Source organism: Rhinoderma darwinii, chromosome 2, assembly GCF_050947455.1.
Source record: "Rhinoderma darwinii isolate aRhiDar2 chromosome 2, aRhiDar2.hap1, whole genome shotgun sequence".
In the NCBI taxonomy this organism is placed as follows: domain Eukaryota; kingdom Metazoa; phylum Chordata; class Amphibia; order Anura; family Rhinodermatidae; genus Rhinoderma; species Rhinoderma darwinii.
The window spans coordinates 95927185-95946201 of NC_134688.1; the positions used below are offsets into that span (position 1 = coordinate 95927185).

The window sequence follows — 19017 nt, forward strand, 5'->3', positions numbered from 1 at the left end:
CATGAGTATCTGCTGCCTCATCCTCCAGCATCGAGATTCGCTGTTCCACCTCGTCTAGGCGCATACTATGTTGCACAAGATCAGTCTGCATCTCTATCAGGGAGGCTGATATAGTACTGGCTAGGGTATCCTGTATGTCAGGCGTAATGCGCTTGGCTACTTCCATGGCCAGTCGCTTGTAGTCTATCTTCATCGAGGTCGAGGGTTCCTCCCCCCCTTCCCCGTCCGACATTTCATCTTCCTGTTCTGATGATGGGCGACTCACTGTTTGCTTATCTTTCCTGGTGACCGGCGGCATCGCGGTAAGTGCTCACTGCACGATGAATGCCTCTATCTCGGAATCTCCGTCTGTTCAGGTCAGGTCAGGGTATGTCTTGTTGCCAAAGTCTTGTCTATGTGTGGTCTCAACCGCACAAGTCTGCAAGATGGCGCGTACTCTCTCCCCCGTGCTGCCCCGGGTTTTGGTGCCAAAATGCTTAATCTGCGGTGTCCCGATAAATGTACTGGTCTCGGTGTCCTGCCCGTCTGATTTCCGTGCCTCTCCTCTGTTAGCACTGTTTGGGCTATGGGGTCCCCCGCTTTTGTACCTTGTATTGTGTCCGTGCCGTCTCGCCGCCAAAGTACTTCGGGGGGTGCTGTGGCGCCAGTGATGGTGTCGGGACTCCCTGTTTATACTCGGTGTAGTCTGCCGGTGAGACGTCTGTTGTTCCCCGGTCGATATAGTAGGTGTGCTGGCTGTGTCAGTCGATTTGAGGAGCGTAGGTCTGGAGAGCTCTTTATCACCCTCCTCGAATGGCAGCGCCGGAACCGCAAGTCAAATTCAGTTTTTCTCATGCAGCCCATGTTTATGAGATGCGATTTGTCCCGCCAACCGGCCGCTGATTGACAGCTTTCTCCCCATACTGTGCATAGGGCAGCATAAACCTGGTGACAGGTTACCTCTAAGGGTATGTTCACACAGACTTTTTACGGACGTAATTCGAGCGTTTTTGCCCCGAATTACGTCCGAAATAGCGGCTCCAAAGCGTCGGCAAACATCTGCCCATTCAATAGAATGGGTCTTACAATGTTCTGTGCAGACGGTCAATTTTTTTTTACGCCCCGCTGTCAAAAGGCGGGGCGTAAAAAAAGACGCCCGCGTCAAAGAAGTGCCTGTCACTTCTTCAGACGTAAATGGAGCCGTTTTCCATTGACTCCATGGAAAAACAGCTCCATTTACGTCCGTAATGGATGCAGCGAAATAGCGCCTCAACATGCCACTACGGCTGAAATTACGGAGAAAACAGCACTATAATTTCACCCGTTACGGACGCTGCTGTGTGAACATACCCTAACGCGAGTTTTTTGGCAGTGATTTTGATGCAGAAACCGTGTCGGAATCAGCGCCAAAAAATGTATTTCAATGGGCGGCATAGGCATTTTTTTCCCGGGAGGCTTTTGGCCACTCGCGGGGGAAAAAAGCGGCATGTCACGGTTTCCGCCTCTGACCTCCCATTGAAATCTGCATTTTTTCGCAGCATTTTTTGCCCGCGGATCTTGCAATAGCTTCAATGGCCATAGGCGAAGAACGCCTCGAAAAAGCAAAAGGAATTCTGAGGCAGATAGTTTCTGCATGCAAAAAAACTCAGTGTAAACAAGGCCTAACATGCACATGTATCTCGTACTGTCATTTTAATCTTTTACTGCCTTAATACTCAAGGTTTTGCAAATATGAATTTAGGTGAAGAACTGGTTTGACTACATTCGTATTTAAATTTGATTGTATATGGACTTTATACTGGCTGCAATGTGTGTTGTGCCCAACAAATTATCACTGGGCCCCTGACCACATAAGCTTTCATTCTGGCAAAGACCTTTTTGCTTGTTTCTCTCAAGCTGTCCCATTTTCTTGCATTTTTCCACACTTCTGCTCATTCTTAAATGGATTGTCCAGCTTCAGCAAATGAATGTTATTTTTTGTATGAATAAAAGTTATACAATTTTCCAAAATGCTTTCTGCATTAATTCCTCACAGTTTTCAAGATCTCAGTTTGTTGTTACTCAGTAGAAACATTCATTGTTTTCCTCCATTGGATAAAATTCTGTCCATGGTCATGTGATGGACACACAGGTGTTGGGATCATTAGAAGACACAGCTCTGATACACGTACTATAAGGGCTTATTCAGATGAACGTATAATACGTCCGTGCAACGCGCGTGATTTTGACGCGCACCGCACGGACCTATGTTTGTCAATGGGGCCATTCAGACAGTCCGTGATTTTCACGCAGCGTGTGTCCGCTGCGTAAAACTCATGACATGTCCTATATTTGTGCGTTTTTCGCGCATCACGCACCCATTGAAGTCAATGGGTGCGTGAAAATCACGCGCAACACACGGAAGCACTTCCATGTGACGCGCGTGATTCGCGCAACAGAAGTAAAAACTATGAATGGAAACAGAAAAGCACCACATGCTTTTCCGTTTACAAACATAAAAACAGAGTGTCATAATAATGGCGGCTGCGCGAAAAGCACGCAGCCACGCATCATATGCTCATGACACACTGAGCTTTTGTGGACCTTTTGCGCGCGCAAAACGCACACGCTCATGTGAATCCGGCCTAACTGTAAAGATCTGTGCACCTGTGTATCCATCACATTGGAAGTACGCAATAAATGTTTCTATTGAATATCAACAAGCAGAGATCTTGAATTCCATGAAGAATTAATACAGAAAGCATAATGGAAAATTGTATAACTTTTAGTAATACAAAAAATAACATTTATTTGCTGAAAATACCCCAGACTCCTTTAAATTCTCGCTTTTCCTGACTGTCTTCTACCCTTTACTAATAAGTGTTTTCTTATTATTAGGAGATTCTGATTAAGAACTCATTTGCAATTAATTTGAGCAGATAATGAACCTATAGGAAGATAAATATTGAGTGTCAGACTGAATTTTCTTTTGTGAATCTTTTCTGCACTGATAGGCTGGGTTCACACATGCCGTTTTGATGCAGTTTTTTGAGCCAAAGACAGTAGTGGATAAAAAAAATAAGGAAAAGTAGAATGTCCTTTCCTATTTTTTTTTTTTGTTAAGATTTTTAACTACATGAAACAGTACAGAGTAAGGCCTTATTCACACGAGCGTATTTCACGTCCGTGTTACGCACGTTAAAACAACGGACATCACACAGACCTATGCAATTCAATAGGGTCATTCAGACATTCAGTGTTTTTCATGCAGCGTGTGTCCGCTGTGTGAAACTCACTGCATGTCCTATACTTGTGCGTTTTTTGCGCATCACACACCCATTGAAGTCAATGGGTGCGTGAAAATCACCGACAGCACACGTACGCACATCCGTGTTCTGTCTGGGATTCACGCAACAGTTGCTAAAGAAATGATGAGAAAAAGAAAAAAACCTCCTTCAGTTTTTTTTTGCTGACGTAAAAAACGGATGACATACGCACGTACAAAACGCAGACGTGCGCCGTACATGGATACCACACGGAACTGCAATGCAGTAAAAACGCTGTGTTTTTTACACGCACAAAACAGACAGGCTCGTGTGAATAAGGGGTTCTGCCCTTCAAAGGCAGAAATTATTTGATTTCAGGAACACATATTCACATATCGATTTTTACACATAGAGTATATATTTTATAAAATACACACACATATATAATGGAGTTGAGCTTGTTATATAACACAACTTATACAAGGTACTGACACTGGGCAGCGTCGGAATGTTGTATGTAATGCAGCACTCAAGATGTTGAATGCTCCGTCACATATAAGGGCCTGATGCTGCTGGGCGTCAGGACCTTGTATTAGCTGCACGGCATGCTGAGGGAACCGATGAAGTGAGTATACTTGTTTATTATTTTATGTCTGATGGGGGGGGTAAATGGATTGCACACGTCTACAGTCCTTAGGTCACAATTGTGGCCTCTTAAAAAATGTCACATCTTAGGGTATGCTCACACGCAAGTCAAAAACGACTGAAAATTACAGAGCTGTTTTTAGAGCAAACAGCCTCTGATTTTCAGCCGTTTTTTAAGCTGAAAATGCTTTTTGAGGTGTTTTTTCTAGACGTATTTGGAGCCGCCTTTCCATTGACACAATGAAAAACAGCTCCAAAAACAGCTCAAGAAGTGACATGCTCCTTCTTTTTACGGAGCATTTTTTTACACGCCGTTTTTTAAACAGCGGCATAAAAAAATGCCGTCTGAAAGTTTTTCCCATTTTCCCATCGGCCATTTTTTCAGGCGTATTTCGGGGCATTTACAACCCGAAATACGCCTGAAAACACAGCATGTGAACATACTCTCATTCTAACAAATTGTGCGCATGCGTCACTGCCACTCCATTAATTTCTATGGAGCTGCCGGACACACAAGCCAGACACAGACCCCGGAAGTCCAAGCCTCTCATGGAGCACTTAAGGGGACTTACGGTTCCCCATTCTCCTTATCGCTGACGGGCCCAGCGGTCAGACCCCAAGCGATCACACATGCATCCCCTATCCTGTGGGTAGGAGATACATGTATTTTGTGGAACAACCCCTTTAAGACTGGCATATAAAATGGCAGTCTTACTGAATCTCCCCCATTAAGTTATCACAGTGCACAAAAGAAACAGGTCAATGACAAATTTGGGTAGATGTTTTTGAGAAATTCTTGCTTCAAATATTAAATTCTCTATTTTCTCCTTAGGTCAATGTCATGAAGACTTCGAAGAAAAAAATGGACGCGTGGTAGGAGGAACAGATGCTGTTAAAAACAGTTGGCCTTGGCAGGTAAGTGATTATTACATTATTTAATATGACGAGATAAAGCCAATGGGTTAAGAAAAATTTCTTGTTAAATAATTTTGGGCTGTGAACATGTACTGAGAAAATGATACAACACAGGAAACCATCTCATGGTTTAAGCTTACAAGAACCCCTTCAATTTACACAATGTGTTATTGTATTGAAAACCACTGAAAAGTTTAAAAAAATATTATCGCTCATATCATATATGTCTCACATGCAAAACAATTAAATTTTAAGGTTGTACTTGGTAAAGACCTTTCTGTTGGATCCGGAGGGGTACACAGGCAACACAGGGCCCCTGTGCAAAATAGCATATGGCCCCTATAATAATTTCCAATTACTGAATTATTAAAAGAGAAATGGTATTCATAGGACAACTCATATATGGCTCTCCAGAAAATCCCACACTGGTCTGTCTAGTTACTAATAATTGTAAACTAGGGATGGAAGTCATTACCATAGTCTTCTCCATGCAATCTAATGAATAGTAGGGACCTGTGTTATTATGCTTTTAAAGTAGCAGTGGGCCCCTTGCCTACTTAAACATATGGTGTGCCCACCACGCAGCTGTCAGCAAGAGCAGCAATGTCCAATGGACACTCAGATGAGCATAGATTAGTTAATGAACTTTAAGGAATAAACTGCATGGTAAATATTTAGATAGGCAGGTATGTGATGTCCCTTAATATCCATATGTATCTTCTCAGGTTACTCTTCAATACCTTTCTGGCAGTTATTGGTACCACACATGTGGGGCCTCCCTGATCCGTAGTAACTGGGTGTTGACAGCTGCTCATTGTGTAGACAGGTGAGGTATGTTGCTTGAATATGACACTTTTGTGTTCAGAAGACTCGGTTTCCAGAACCATTTTTTAACATTTTTTCTGTTAGTCCATCAACTTATCGTGTGGTGTTAGGAGATCACGGTCTGTACCAGAGTGATGGCACTGAGCAGGTTATTTCTGTGGATAAAGTCATCTATCATTCTAGATGGAACTCAAACAATCTGGCTGCTGGGTACGTACAATGCTTATTTTCATAGACCAGTAGTGATTCCTTCCATTCCAATGTGAATCCATCTGTGTATACGATTCTAGCATGTCCACAAATACATTTGACCTAGGCCTCACTGCCTTGTTTTCTATGTAGCTTTGATATTGCAGTACTCCGTCTGGCCTCTGAAGCTGTACTTAACAAATCTGTCCAGGTTGCCACTCTACCCAGTGATGGTGTTGTCCTTTCCCATGATTTCCCTTGCATTGTTTCAGGATGGGGTTACACTGACAGTAAGTTTTGTTCCAATGCTTAGGTTGTACTTGCAATAAAAGGTTAAAGGGGTTGTGCAGTAATGTAAATAAAATGTAATCATTGTATAATGAAAACTTACACATCTAAATTACTCTGAAATGGTTTGTTACAATGTATCTGTCTAGGCAACAGCTATCAGCCTTATATACATTTGTTGCAATTGTTTTGTCTTTATATTCCAGCAAATGGATCTGTTGCCCCCATTCTCCAGGAGGCCCCTCTGCCTGTGGTATCATATGAAATCTGTTCTACTAGCTCCTACTGGGGGAGAACAGTCAAGACCACCATGGTGTGTGCAGGAGGCAATGGAATTCACTCTGGATGTTTTGTAAGATGGTTTTTATTATATATTGTTAAGTAATGGTCTAATCCCACATATGCCTGTAATAATTAGTTCATATTTATCACCAAGAATGGTTAACCCAATTATTACTTGCATTTTTATATTCATCTACCTTGTCAAAAAAGGGTGTAGCTATAGGGAGTGCAGAGGTAGAAGCCGCCGCCGAGCTCTTGTGTCTGAGTGGGCCCAATGGCCCCTCGGCCACATAAGACACCAGCAGGGGCATAACTAGGAAAGACTGGGCCCCATAGCAAACTTTTGACTGGGCCCCCCCCCCTCCCCTGGGTGTCACGCAGCCCCCCCCCCCTTGTAGATAGTGCCTTTTTTACAGCCCCCCTGTAGATAGCGCCATACAGCCCCCCCTGTAGATAGTGGCATACAGCCCCCTCTGTAGATAGCGCCATACAGCCCCCTCTGTAGATAGCGCCATACAGCCCCCTCTGTAGATAACGCCATACAGCCCCCTCTGTAGATAGCGCCATACAGTCCCCCCTGTAGATAATGCCATACAGCCCCCTCTGTAGATAGCGCCATACAGTCCCCCCTGTAGATAACGCCATACGGCCCCCTCTGTAGATAGCGCCATACAGTTCCCCCTGTAGATAACGCCATACAGCCCCCTCTGTAGATATCTACAAAGGAGGTTGTATGGCGTTATCTACAGGGGGGGCTGTATGGCGCCATCTACAGAGGGGGCTGTATGGCGCTATCTACAGAGGGGGCTGTATGGCGCTATCTACAGAGGGGGCTGTATGGCGTTATCTACAGAGGGGGCTGTATGCCGCTATCTACAGGGGGGCTGTATGGCGTTCTCTACAGTGGGGGCTGTATGGCGCTATCTACAGAGGGGGCTGTATGGCGTTATCTACAGGGGGTCTGTATGGCGTTCCCTACAGGGGGGGTCTGTAGGGAACGCCATACAGCCCCCCTGTAGGGAACGCCATACAGCCCCCCTGTAGGGAACGCCATACAGCCCCCCCCTGTAGGGAACGCTATACAGCGTCCCCAACCCCCCCAAAAAATGTGACCTACAGTGTGAGAAGACAGAAGACATGTATCCCCTATCCACAGGATAAGGGATACATGTGTGATCGCTGGCAGCGATAGGGAGAATGGGGGACCGAAAGTCCCCCGAAGTTCTCCATGACTAACCTCTGACTTCCGGCGTCTGCGCAGCTCAATAAAAATGAAAGGAGCGCTGGTCACGCATGCGCACAAGCACGACCTGCGCTCCATTCATTTCTACGGAGCTGCCGACACAGACCCCGGAAGTCCGAGGTTTGTGATGGAGAACTTCAGGGGACTTTCAGTCCCCCGTTCTCCCTATCAATGCCAGCGATCACACATGTATCCCCTATCCTGTGGATAGGGGATACATGTCTTTTGTTTAATGGCAGAGCGGGGAGATACCTCCCTGCTCTGCCGTAGTGTTCAGTGGCGTCGCGCTGTAGCAGCCATAGCGGCTGCTAGCGGAGCCTTCGGCCATGGCGGGAGCCCGTGCCGGCGGGCGACACGGGCCCCCTCATGCCGCGGGCCCCGTAGCAGCCGCTACGGCTGCTATAGCGGTAGTTCCGCCACTGGACACCAGTATTATCAATGGCACATGGTAGGTAGGGGCCCTGTTACAGATTTTGCATTGTGGCCCAAGAGCTCCAATTTATGACTGCATATAAACCATGTGAAAATACAAATGCTCCCTAAAGCTGGGTTCACACGACCTATTTTCAGACATAAACGAGGCGTTTAAGCCTCGATTTACGTCTGAAAATACGGCTCCAATACGTAGGCAAACATCTGCCCATTCACTCGAATGGGTTTGCCGACGTACTGTGCCGACGACCTGACATTTATGCGTCGCTGTCAAACGACGACGCGTAAAAAAGACGGCTCGTCAAAAGAAGTGCAGGACACTTCTTGAGACGTAATTTCAGCCGTTTTTCATTGATTCCAATGAAGAACAGCTCCAAATTACGGCCGTAATTGACGCCTCGCTAAACGCGAGTACATGCAATTACGTCTGAAATTACGGAGCTGTTTTCTCCTGAAAACAGCTTCGTAATTTCAGACGTAAATGCAGTTATCGTGTGCACATACCCATAGGGTCAGTTCACATAGCTTTTTTGTCAGGCAGAAAAAAATCTGCCTCAAAATTCCTTCAAGATTTTTCAGGTAGATTTTGAAATGCCAGAGCTTTTTTGATGCGTTTTTAGCCGATTTTTGTTTGAATCGAATGCAAAAACCGCAGCAAAAAAAAAAGCACTTCAAATTTTTTTTTTCTACCTCCCATTGATTTCAATGGAAGGTCAGAGGTGGAAACCGCTCCAAGAAAGAGGGGCGTTTCATGGCACTGATTCCAAAGTTTTTTCCACGTCAAAATCAGTGCCAAAAAGTGCAGTGTGAACTGACCCTTAGGGTATGTTCACACACACTATTTACGGACGTAATTCTGGCGTTTTTGCCCCGAATTACGTCCGAAATAGCGACTCCAAAGCGTCGGCAAACATCTGCCCATTCATTAGAATGGGCTTTACGATGTTCTGTGCAGATGGTCATTTTTTTTACGCCCCGCTCTCAAAAGGCGGGGCGTAAAAAAGACGCCCGCGTCAAAGAAGTGCCTGTCACTTCTTCAGACGTAAATGGAGCCGTTTTCCATTGACTCCATGGAAAAACAGCTCCATTTACGTCCGTAATGGACGCAGCGAAATAGCGCCTCAACATGCCATTACGGCTGAAATCACGGTGCTGTTTTCTCCTGAAAACAGCCCCGTAATTTCAGCCGTTACGGACGCTGCCGTGTGAACATACCCTAAGAACGATTTTACATGGGGCTGGTAGTGTGTCATTTCTAAAGCTGGCCTTACACATTAGAAAAACGTGGGGCGAACCTGCCAATTTCAGCGGGATCGACCAACATGCCAAGCATGCATGTTTAGCGTGGAGTTTTATTAGGAATAGTCAACCTGCAAAAATAACTAAATGCATGCAGTGAAAACTCATCTAAACAGTCACAAAGACACCAGAACGCATGCAACTGGTTATTGTAATTAAAGGGGCAGTTGCTTTCACGTAGGTGATATGGGTGTTGGTTTATGATTTTTCTTAAAAAAATGCATTACTACATTTTGTGTAAAAATAATAAAACAAATAAATGTGATAACTATGCAATTGGTGGTTGAAAATGTGTATTCAGGGGCATGGCTGTCCTTAGCTACATGCGACCGGTGCGGTCGCACAGGGTGGCGGCCGCTATGATGTAAGGGGGGCGCCAGCAGGTAAATATGGCCCACGCTGCGGCTACTGCAGGGGGCACCAGCAGGTCAGGTGTCACTCACTGACCTCAAAACTTGCTGCCCCGTGCCGCGGCTACCGCTCACCCTCCTCGTCTTACGTCCTGTGTGATCAGGCGTGATGACATCACTTATTATGCAAGACAGGGAAGAGACTATTTTCCCATGCGTTCGTGGTCTGGTATGAACCGTTTTTTCCCCAGGGCTCAGCTCTAGCAGCATAAGTCGGCAGGGTTCACTGTTTGTCGGAAACCCAGCAGGTCAGTCAGTGCTCATGCATACGGCCGTAAAAAAAAAACTTTCAGTTCTATTGACCGCGGACACCTTTCCATATCGCTACGGATAGGTGTCCGTGCCGTAGAACTGTACCGCAAAAGATAGAATATGTTTTAATCTTTTGATCACTGTAAACTATCCTGTGTTATTTTAGGGTGATTCTGGAGGCCCACTGAATTGCCCAGTAGGTAACAGTTATGAAGTTCATGGTGTGACCAGTTTTGTGTCATCTCTCGGCTGCAATGCTTACCTCAAACCAACAGTTTTCACCAGGGTTTCTGTCTACATTGGATGGATCAATGATGTAAGTTTTAGTCGGATAAATATTTTATTGAACATTTATACAAAATTTCCGGAGATATTACCTCCCTCTTCTACACCTCCGCCACATCTTTCTTGCACCACCCTGAAGATAGCCCTTAGCCCAGTTTTGTTCAATTTTCTCATATTAAGAAAAAATATTTTAGACTAACTAAAACATGAAATGTGTATTTTACTAAATTTTTATTTTTAATTTTTTTAAATTTAAGTAAAGATTTTCCTTCTATAATTTCACATCTAATAACCACTGGTGCCCTATAGAGGTTTCATGATTATAAAATTAGTTCTCATGAACATGGCCATACTATGGCTTCATTTTGTATAACGCTGAAATAGATTTCCCAACAGGCCTCTATTCCATACCGATCTGCCAGGAAAAATATTAGCATTCTCTATTAAATGCCATACTGTATGTAAAGAAGTGTTCTCTCTTAGAAGCACACGGAGGTCATGCGGTTTTGTATAGTGAGTTGAATGGCCTCTGTGCATTACTGTGCTGTATAAAAAAGGAATGTTTCATTTTATATTCATTTAATAAGTGGAAATCCAACAGTGTTCTTTCATTTCTTTCAGAATATTAATGCAAACTAAAATGGCAAAACAGTGGCAGCTCCCATAAAGCTTCACAAAACAATGTGTTTGAGATATAAATAAAACCGGTAATTTTCTATTGCTTGTGTGTTTATTCGGTTGTAGCTATTTTTTAACATTTACATCCATCAGTTTCATGACTCTTTATCCTTGAATATGAAGCAATAAAAAATAGAAGAAAACAGAGGGGGTTTACCCAGAATCACAAATTGTCACCTATCCACCGGGTAGGTGATAATTTTCTGATCGCTAGGGGCCCCATCGCTGGGCGACAGGCCCAAGGAAAACCCCTTTCAAAATTCCAAAACTTCATCAAATGACAATGTGTATTTAAAAAATAATCTAGCAAAACTTTCAGAATTTATGCAAATCCTTTTTAAGAGAAATGGTGAATTGCAACACAATGTAAACTATAATTGATGTTGCATCAACATACAGAAGTTACATTTTAATATGACCTCGGGGTAAGGAGTTACTCGCCTTTCCCTGATGCAGCTCCCCTCTCATGAGCATGGCGCAGGCATTCAATGTGGGTTCAGATCTCAGGAGCATGTGTCGATGGCATTATTCAGGCACTATTGCAGAGGAGCTGCAGGCATCGGAAACTGATAATTCAGCAAAGAAGTAAAAGCTATTCGAGAAGATTTTCATACAATAACATCTTTTTATATAAGACATCTGATAATTCTTTAGAGGAACACTCTTTGCAAAATCTATACACCATGTAATGCAAACCAAATACAGAATCACTGTGTAATTCCTCAGACCCTGTTATATCATGAAATTGTTTTGCCCGGCTTGTACCTTGTACATGTAACTATTTAAAATATCTCATTTTATCTATGTTATCTATATGGATCTGGATGGGTCTCTCCCATACTTGTGACCATAGTACAGGTTTAAAATGAGCCAAATCATTTTTAAATAGTTAAAGAATAAGTATAAGAACGGGTAAAGGAGTCAGCCACTTCCTTAAAATTGATGGCCTATCCGTATGAGGCTCTTCCGACGGTCATTGTTGACCAGGCTCAGCTCGGTACTTTTAGTAGCGGCTCTGTCTGGTATTACAGTTCACTACAGGTTTGTCCCATTCAAGTGAATGGGACTGAGCTGTAATACCATGCACAGCTGCAAATAAAAGTACAAATGTCTCGGTCACAGGGTATGTGGACCCACTAGGTCGCTCCGCCGTAGCGAAGAGGCAGCTGACCAGGACACAGTCTATATGAAAGTCAATGGTAACGCTTGGGTACCTGAACTAGTCCAGACGGTGGCTGTGGCTTCAGCACGGATGGAGGCAGCAGGTAACGCCAGACGTGGTGGGCAGTATCCGATGTGGCAGGAGACACTGGACGTGGCAGAAGACACTGGACGTGGCAAACGACACTGGACGTGGCAAACAATACTGGACGTGGAAACGACAGCAGGTGCAGTAGGCACGACTCCAACACTGGTATGCACATGAACAAGAACAGTACGGGACACAGGAACAGGAAACAGGGCACGAGTAACAACTGGAACGGGAAACACTAAGGAACCATTTGCCAGACAGACTGGAATAAACGAACAACGTTCAGGCAAGGATCAGAAGGCCTGGGGCCTTATTATAGACCAGGAAATCATGGCAGTTGATGATGATGATGTCGATTTCCTTTGTGCGCGCGCTGGCCCTACGGGACACAGCAGAACGGAGCGGAAGTGAGCGCTGGTGTCTCCTAGGAAGGAGATGGGGACCAGCGCTCACGGTTCCATGGATGCAGGCGTCGGGAGGTGAGTAAACCTGACGGCCCGCGGCCATGGACGCTACAGTATCCCCCCTGTTACGCCCCCTTCTCTTGGGGCCAGAGCGAGAGAGGAACTTTTTAATAAGAGCAAGAGCACTGAGGCTCTCTTCTGGCTCCCAGGACCTCTCCTCAGGACCAAACCCTCTCCAGCCCACCAAATAGAAAGTCCTTCCTCCTACCCTTTTGCAGTCCAGGATCTCCTTTACCTCGAATACAACAGAAGGACCGCTGGGAGCAACTGTGGGACTAGAAGTCTTGCTGATGCGGTACAGGACCACTGGTTTCAGGAGGGACACATGGAAGGAGTTGGGGATTCTGAGGGTAGGAGGCAGCCACAGCTTATAGGAGACAGGGTTGATTTGTTGAAGAATCTCGAAAGGACGAAGGAACCTGGGAGCAAACTTGTATGAGGGTACCTTAAAGCAAATGTTCCGAGAGGACAGCCAGACTTTAGAACCTGGAAGATACTCAGGCGGCTCTCTTCTCCTAGTATCTGCCTTTTGCTTCATGCGATCTACTGCCAGCAAAATAGAGGACCGGGTCTGTTGCCAGATTTGCAGGAAGTCCCCATATGCAGAGTCAGCAACAGTACTTAAGATGTGGTTGACACTGGAAGAGGGGCTCTAGGATGTTGTCCGTATACAATGTGAAATGGAGTGGAAATGGTGGACTCACTCGTGTGGTTATAGTATGAGAACTTGGCCCATTGAAGAAGCTGAACCCAGTTATCGTGCTGTGAAGAGATGAAGTGGCGGAGATAATTCTCCATGATCTGGTTGATCCTCTCAACTTGCCCATTGGACTGGGGGTGATAGGCTGAGGAAAAGTCCAAACTCACATCCAGGAGTTTACAGAGGGCTCTCCAGAACTTTGAGGTAAACTGAACCCCCCGGTCGGACACAATGTGAAGAGGCAAGCCATGCAAGCGAAAGATGTGTCAAATAAAGAGACTCGCCAGTCAGGGAGCAGAATGTAGGCCGGTCAGCGGGATAAAATGTGCCATCTTAGAGAACCGGTCCACCACCACCCAGACGGTGTTGCATCCTGCTGAGGGGGGAAGGTCTGTGACAAAGTCCATTGCAATGTGCTGCCAGGGGGCATTGGGTACAGGCAGAGGTTGAAGCAGGCCGGAGGGAGTAACTTTGTTAGAAGCACACACCGTGCAACAAGAGAAGTCCAGAACATCTTTAGGTAGCGTGGGCCACCAGAAGTGATGAGCAATCAGGTCTCGGGTTTTACGGACAACAGCGTGCCCAGCTAGTTTAGTACTGTGTCCCCAACGGAGAATTCTTCTCCTGTCTGCCAACCGACCAAAAGTCCACCCCGGAGGGATGTCTCTAATCTGTAGAGAATTAGCAGTGACAATGCAGAACGGGTCTATGATAGTCGGACTCCACCGTGTCTTCCGTCTCAAACGATCTGGACAGGGCATCAGCCCTCACATTCTTGTCAGCGGGACGGTAGTGGAGCAGAAATTGGAAACGGGTGAAAAACAGCGACCACCTGTCTTGACGAGGATTCAGTCTTTGAGCGGACTGAAGGTAGGTAAGGTTCTTGTGGTCAGTGTAGATCAAGATGGGGTGGGCTGCACCCTCTAGAAGATGTCTCCACTCCTCCAGAGCCAATTTGATGGCCAGTAGCTCCCGATCTCCAATAGAGTAGTTGTGTTCAGCAGAAGAAAAGAGTCTAAAGTAGTAGCCACATACTACTGCCTTTCCTTTGGAGCTCCTCTGGAACAGAAGTGCACCTGCACCAACAGAGGAAGCGTCTACCTCCATTGAGAACTGTCGAGATACGTCAGGGTGATGGAGGATTGAAGCTGAAGTGAAGGCTTTATTGAGGCTAATGAATGCGGACTCTGCCTCTGGAGTCCATACTTTGGCGTTCACACCCTTCTTGGTAAGGGTAGAGATGGGAGCCGTCAGAGATGAAATGTTCGGAATAAACTGCCGGTAGAAATTGGCGAATCCCAGGAACCGTTGTATGGCCCTTAGGCCCTGAGGACGTAGCCACTCCAGGACAGACTTTTATTTCTCAGGGTCCATCTTAAGACCTTGATCCGAGATGACGTAGCCCAGGAAAGGCAAAGACTTCTTTTCAAAGACGCACTTCTCCAATTTGGCATATAAGCGATTCTCTCTTAGTCGCAGAAGAAATTGACGGACATGCCTCTGATGGGTCATCGGATCTGGGGAGAAAATCAAAATATCATAGAGATAAACTACAACACACATATAGAGGAGATCTCAGAAAATATCATTGACGAATTCTTGAAACACTGCGGGAGCGTTACACAGTCCGAAGGGCATCACTAGGTATTCATAGTGCCCATCGCGGGTGTTAAATGCCGTCTTCCATTCGTCACCCCGGCAAATCCGGATTAGGTTATAAGCCCCCCGCAGATCTAGCTTAGAAAAAATGTTGGCACCTCGTATGCGATCAAACAGCTCGGATATAAGTGGCAATGGGTATTTGTTCTTGACTGTGATTTGGTTGAGACCACGGTAGTCAATGCAGGGTCGAAGAGATCCATCTCTCTTCTTAACGAAGAAGAAGCCGGGGAGGTAGATTTTCAAATAAAACCCCTCACCAAATTCTCCTTGATATAGGCTGACATAGATAAAGTCCCTGGCAAGGAGAGAGGATATACTCGTCCACGGGGAACAGAAGCATTAGGAACCAGTTCAATGGGACAGTCATAATTCCGATGTGGAGGCAACGCCTCTCTTTTGCAGAAGACATCCGCAAAACTGGCATACTGAGATGGTAGAGCGGAGAGTGACTGAGCCAGAGGGGGTATAACAGGACGGACTTGTGACACGCAATGGCTATGGCATCTGGAACCCCATTGAAGAACTTCTCCAGAACTCCAGTCAAGAACCGGGGCATGTAAGCGGAGCCATGGCAGGTTTTAACATTTGTAGAAGTTCCACCTAGAGTTGCCTCTCCAACCAAACCTAGGTACTGGAGTTTCCCGGTTTCTGTGGGCATTGGCGCTCAAAATGACCCTTAAGGCCACAATACATACATAGTCCAGAGGAGCTTCTGCGCTGCTTCTCCTGTTAAGATAACCGGACTCTGTCTACCTGCATGGGTTCTTCAGGTAGAGCACTAGGGGAAGGCAATAGTGGTCTCTGGACTGAGGGTGCTGGTCTGTGGACCCGGCTCTCCTGTCGAACCTCTTGAGTGCCCTCTCGGATTCTCATATCAACCCAGGTGGCTAACAGGATGAGGGCATCCAACGTAGAAGGAAGGTCGCGAGCTGCCAGTTCGTCCTTGATGTGAGAGGACAAACCCTGCCAGAAGGTCGCCACCAGTGCCTCATTGTTCCATGCCAGCTCGGCTGCTAGAGTACGGAAGGAGATAGCATACTCCCCTACTGTGGAGCCCTCTTGCTTGAGGGTCAACAGAGTGACTGCGGCAGAGGATGTTCGACCCGGCTCCTCGAACACGGCACGAAAGAACTGCAGGAACAAGGCTAGGTCCGAGGATACAGGACCTTGTTGCTCCAAGATTGGGTTCGCCCATGCGAGGGCCTTGCCAGCAAGGAGGGAGATAATAAACGCCACTTTGGCCTCCTCGGAGGGGAAGAGATGAGCCCGTAGCCTAAAATGAACTGTGCATTGGTTAATAAATCCTCTACATGCTCTGGGATCACAGTCGTAGCGGGGAGGAAGAGGCAGAGGAACTGTGGATCCGGAACAAACAGGAGGAGCAATGGACAGTGGCACAGCTACAGCTTCAGGAGGAAGAACCGGAGGTGGAACAGTGAGTAGATCCAGACGGACCAGGATAGAATTCATAGCCTCAAGAAGTTGATCCTGACGTGTGCGTAGGTCAGGCATCTCCGTCTGTATCTTCTGGACTGCAGTCTTGGGCTGGCCAGCGGGTTCCATGGCCTGAGCGTACTGTCACGGTCACAGGGTATGTGGACCCACTAGGCCGCTCCACCGTAGCGGAGAGGCAGCTGACCAGGTCACAGTCTATACGATACTAAAGTTGTTGAGTACAGAGATGTTAACAACAAAGAGGACGCAGCAGCAGCTTTAAACAGCTAATAGGCAGTAGCGCCAGGAGTCGGACCTCAACCGATCTAATATTGATGTCCTATCATAAGTATAGGCCATCAATTTGAAAGAACCACATAACCCCTTTAACAAAGTAGGGCTGCAGAAATAAGATCTTAAAGGGGTTATGTGGGGACCAAAAATTATTAGCAGTGTACTCACTGCAGTATGTGAGTACACTCGCTAATGTACATTCCGGTCCCCCATCATGCTGATTATGAGATTTTAGTCGATTTTTACAGCGCTGGCGGGGAACCAGAAGTCTAGTGGCACAGTCTTCCTTCATTACAACACAACTCGTCGTCATGTGCCCGGCCCCATGTACTCTATGCAATCTCTGCACTACTGCTTATACATAGAGTACAGTGGGGCCGGTCACATGACAACAAGTCGTGTCAGCATGAAGGAAGACAGTTCCGCTAGACTTGCGGTTCCCCGCCAGCACTGTACAAATTAAAATCTCATAATCAGCGCGACAGGGGACCGGAATCCCCCTTGCTAGCGAGTGTACTCACATACTGGAGTGAGTACACTGCTAATAATTTTCAGTCCCCACATAACCCCTTTAATAATATGTACAGATCACTACTACCATACATTGATGGAAATGTAAATATTTCACAATATATTAACATTTGCTATGAAGCTGAATGCAGATATCCTAGTGGTATTACTGGTTTACTTACATTGCACAATACAGATATTCACATAGAATATTAATAAGCTGAATTTAGTTTTAGTCCCTACATAATCCTGTTTTCGATACCGAGACTTCGTTTAACTAAAAAAAAAAGAAATATAAAAAGTGAAGTGGTTTTAGAAATCTTACAGCGGAAGATGTAAACCTTGGGAGGAGCTGACACTTCTCTCTTTAATTGCAAACATCCCGTCACAGAATTAGGAAACCACATGTCAAACAGCTATGGCAGAAGCTAAGCAAGGAGGTGCAGGGGTCTTTGCCAAAAATGTCCAGAAGAGATTCTCCCGTGCACAGGAAAAGGTATTGTAAAGTATCTATCTATGTATCTATGTATCTATCTATCTCATATCTATCTATCTATCTATCTATCTATCTATCTATCTATCTATCTATCTATCTATCTATCTATCTATCTATCTATCTGTCTGTCTGTCTGTCTGTCTGTCTATCCATCCATCCAAAATGTTAGTATATCTATCTACAGTATATATTCATCCATCCGCATGTTTGTATATCCATCCATCTATTCACCCATCCACCTGTTTGTATACAGAAGTCTTTATCTTGACTCTTAACGCATTAAATACACGGTGGCAAGAAACTTTAACTTGACTTTTCAATGGCATTTGATGTGTGGTATCATGCTGCAGCAAGTTATCAGAGTCAAGATAAACTTGGCTACATATCTATCTATCTATCTATCTATCTATCTATCTATCTATCTATCTATCTATCTATCTATCTATCTATCTATCTAATATCTATCTATCTATCTATCTAATCTATCTAATTATCTATCTAATATACAAAAATGGTGACAGCACTCTGCAAACACTAATGCCACCTAAACATTATAAATAAATAAGTATGCATTGGTGCTGAATCTACTTATATTAGTGAGGTTCTTAGTGCACATTTTGATCAAATTGTGTGAGCCAACCTGCCATGACAAGGCGACCTCTATAAGGTGGGTCCCTACACTGAAAATGCACCCAGAACTGGGACTAAGCCTACATATACTTGGGGATGGTAGGAACCAGCATTTAACTCATTAAAATGTATCTATCTATCTATCTATCTATCTATCTATCTATCTATCTATCTATCTATCTATCTATCTATCTATCTATCTATCTATCTGTCTGGTTATCTATTATCTACCATACATTGCAAATAATAGTGTTTATATAAATGTTGGACTTGGTAACCTTATAATCTGTATTATAAAATTTCACACCAATAAATTTTAATTCTCACAAGACTTCAATTTGACCCATGCCCATGCTTTACAAATCCACATTTTGTGCAGACTGAAGACAAAAACTGAACAAACTAGACAAATTATAATTATTGATTAAAACTGATTATATCTCCCAGGTTCCCAAGCACTATTCATTAGACTGTACATATACTTAAATGTGTCATAATCTTGTAAAGCTGTACTGTTAGGCAATGTTAACATGTTAAATCCTTACAGAACATGCTAGTATTCCAATGGCAATGTATTCACTAGTATTCACATGCGCCAAGAAAAAAAT

The 19017-nt window shown here is 44.9% G+C and overlaps 2 protein-coding genes across 2 annotated transcripts in view; both read left to right on the forward strand.

Annotated features, from left to right (window-relative positions):
• Positions 1-425: 425 nt before the first annotated feature.
• Positions 426-10488, forward strand: LOC142741734 (chymotrypsin-like elastase family member 1). Its single transcript, XM_075851073.1, has 7 exons — positions 426-432; positions 4702-4784; positions 5510-5610; positions 5694-5819; positions 5952-6088; positions 6293-6438; positions 10171-10488. The coding sequence occupies exons 1-7, from the start codon at positions 426-428 to the stop codon at positions 10486-10488; spliced, it is 918 nt and encodes a 305-aa protein (XP_075707188.1).
• A 7213-nt stretch (positions 10489-17701) lies between these two features.
• Positions 17702-19017, forward strand: part of BIN2 (bridging integrator 2) — a 77733-nt gene continuing 76417 nt past the window's right edge. Inside the window, exon 1 of the mRNA XM_075850142.1 lies at positions 17702-17779. Coding sequence (XP_075706257.1) covers positions 17702-17779 — 78 coding nt within the window. The remainder of the gene's footprint in view (positions 17780-19017) is intronic.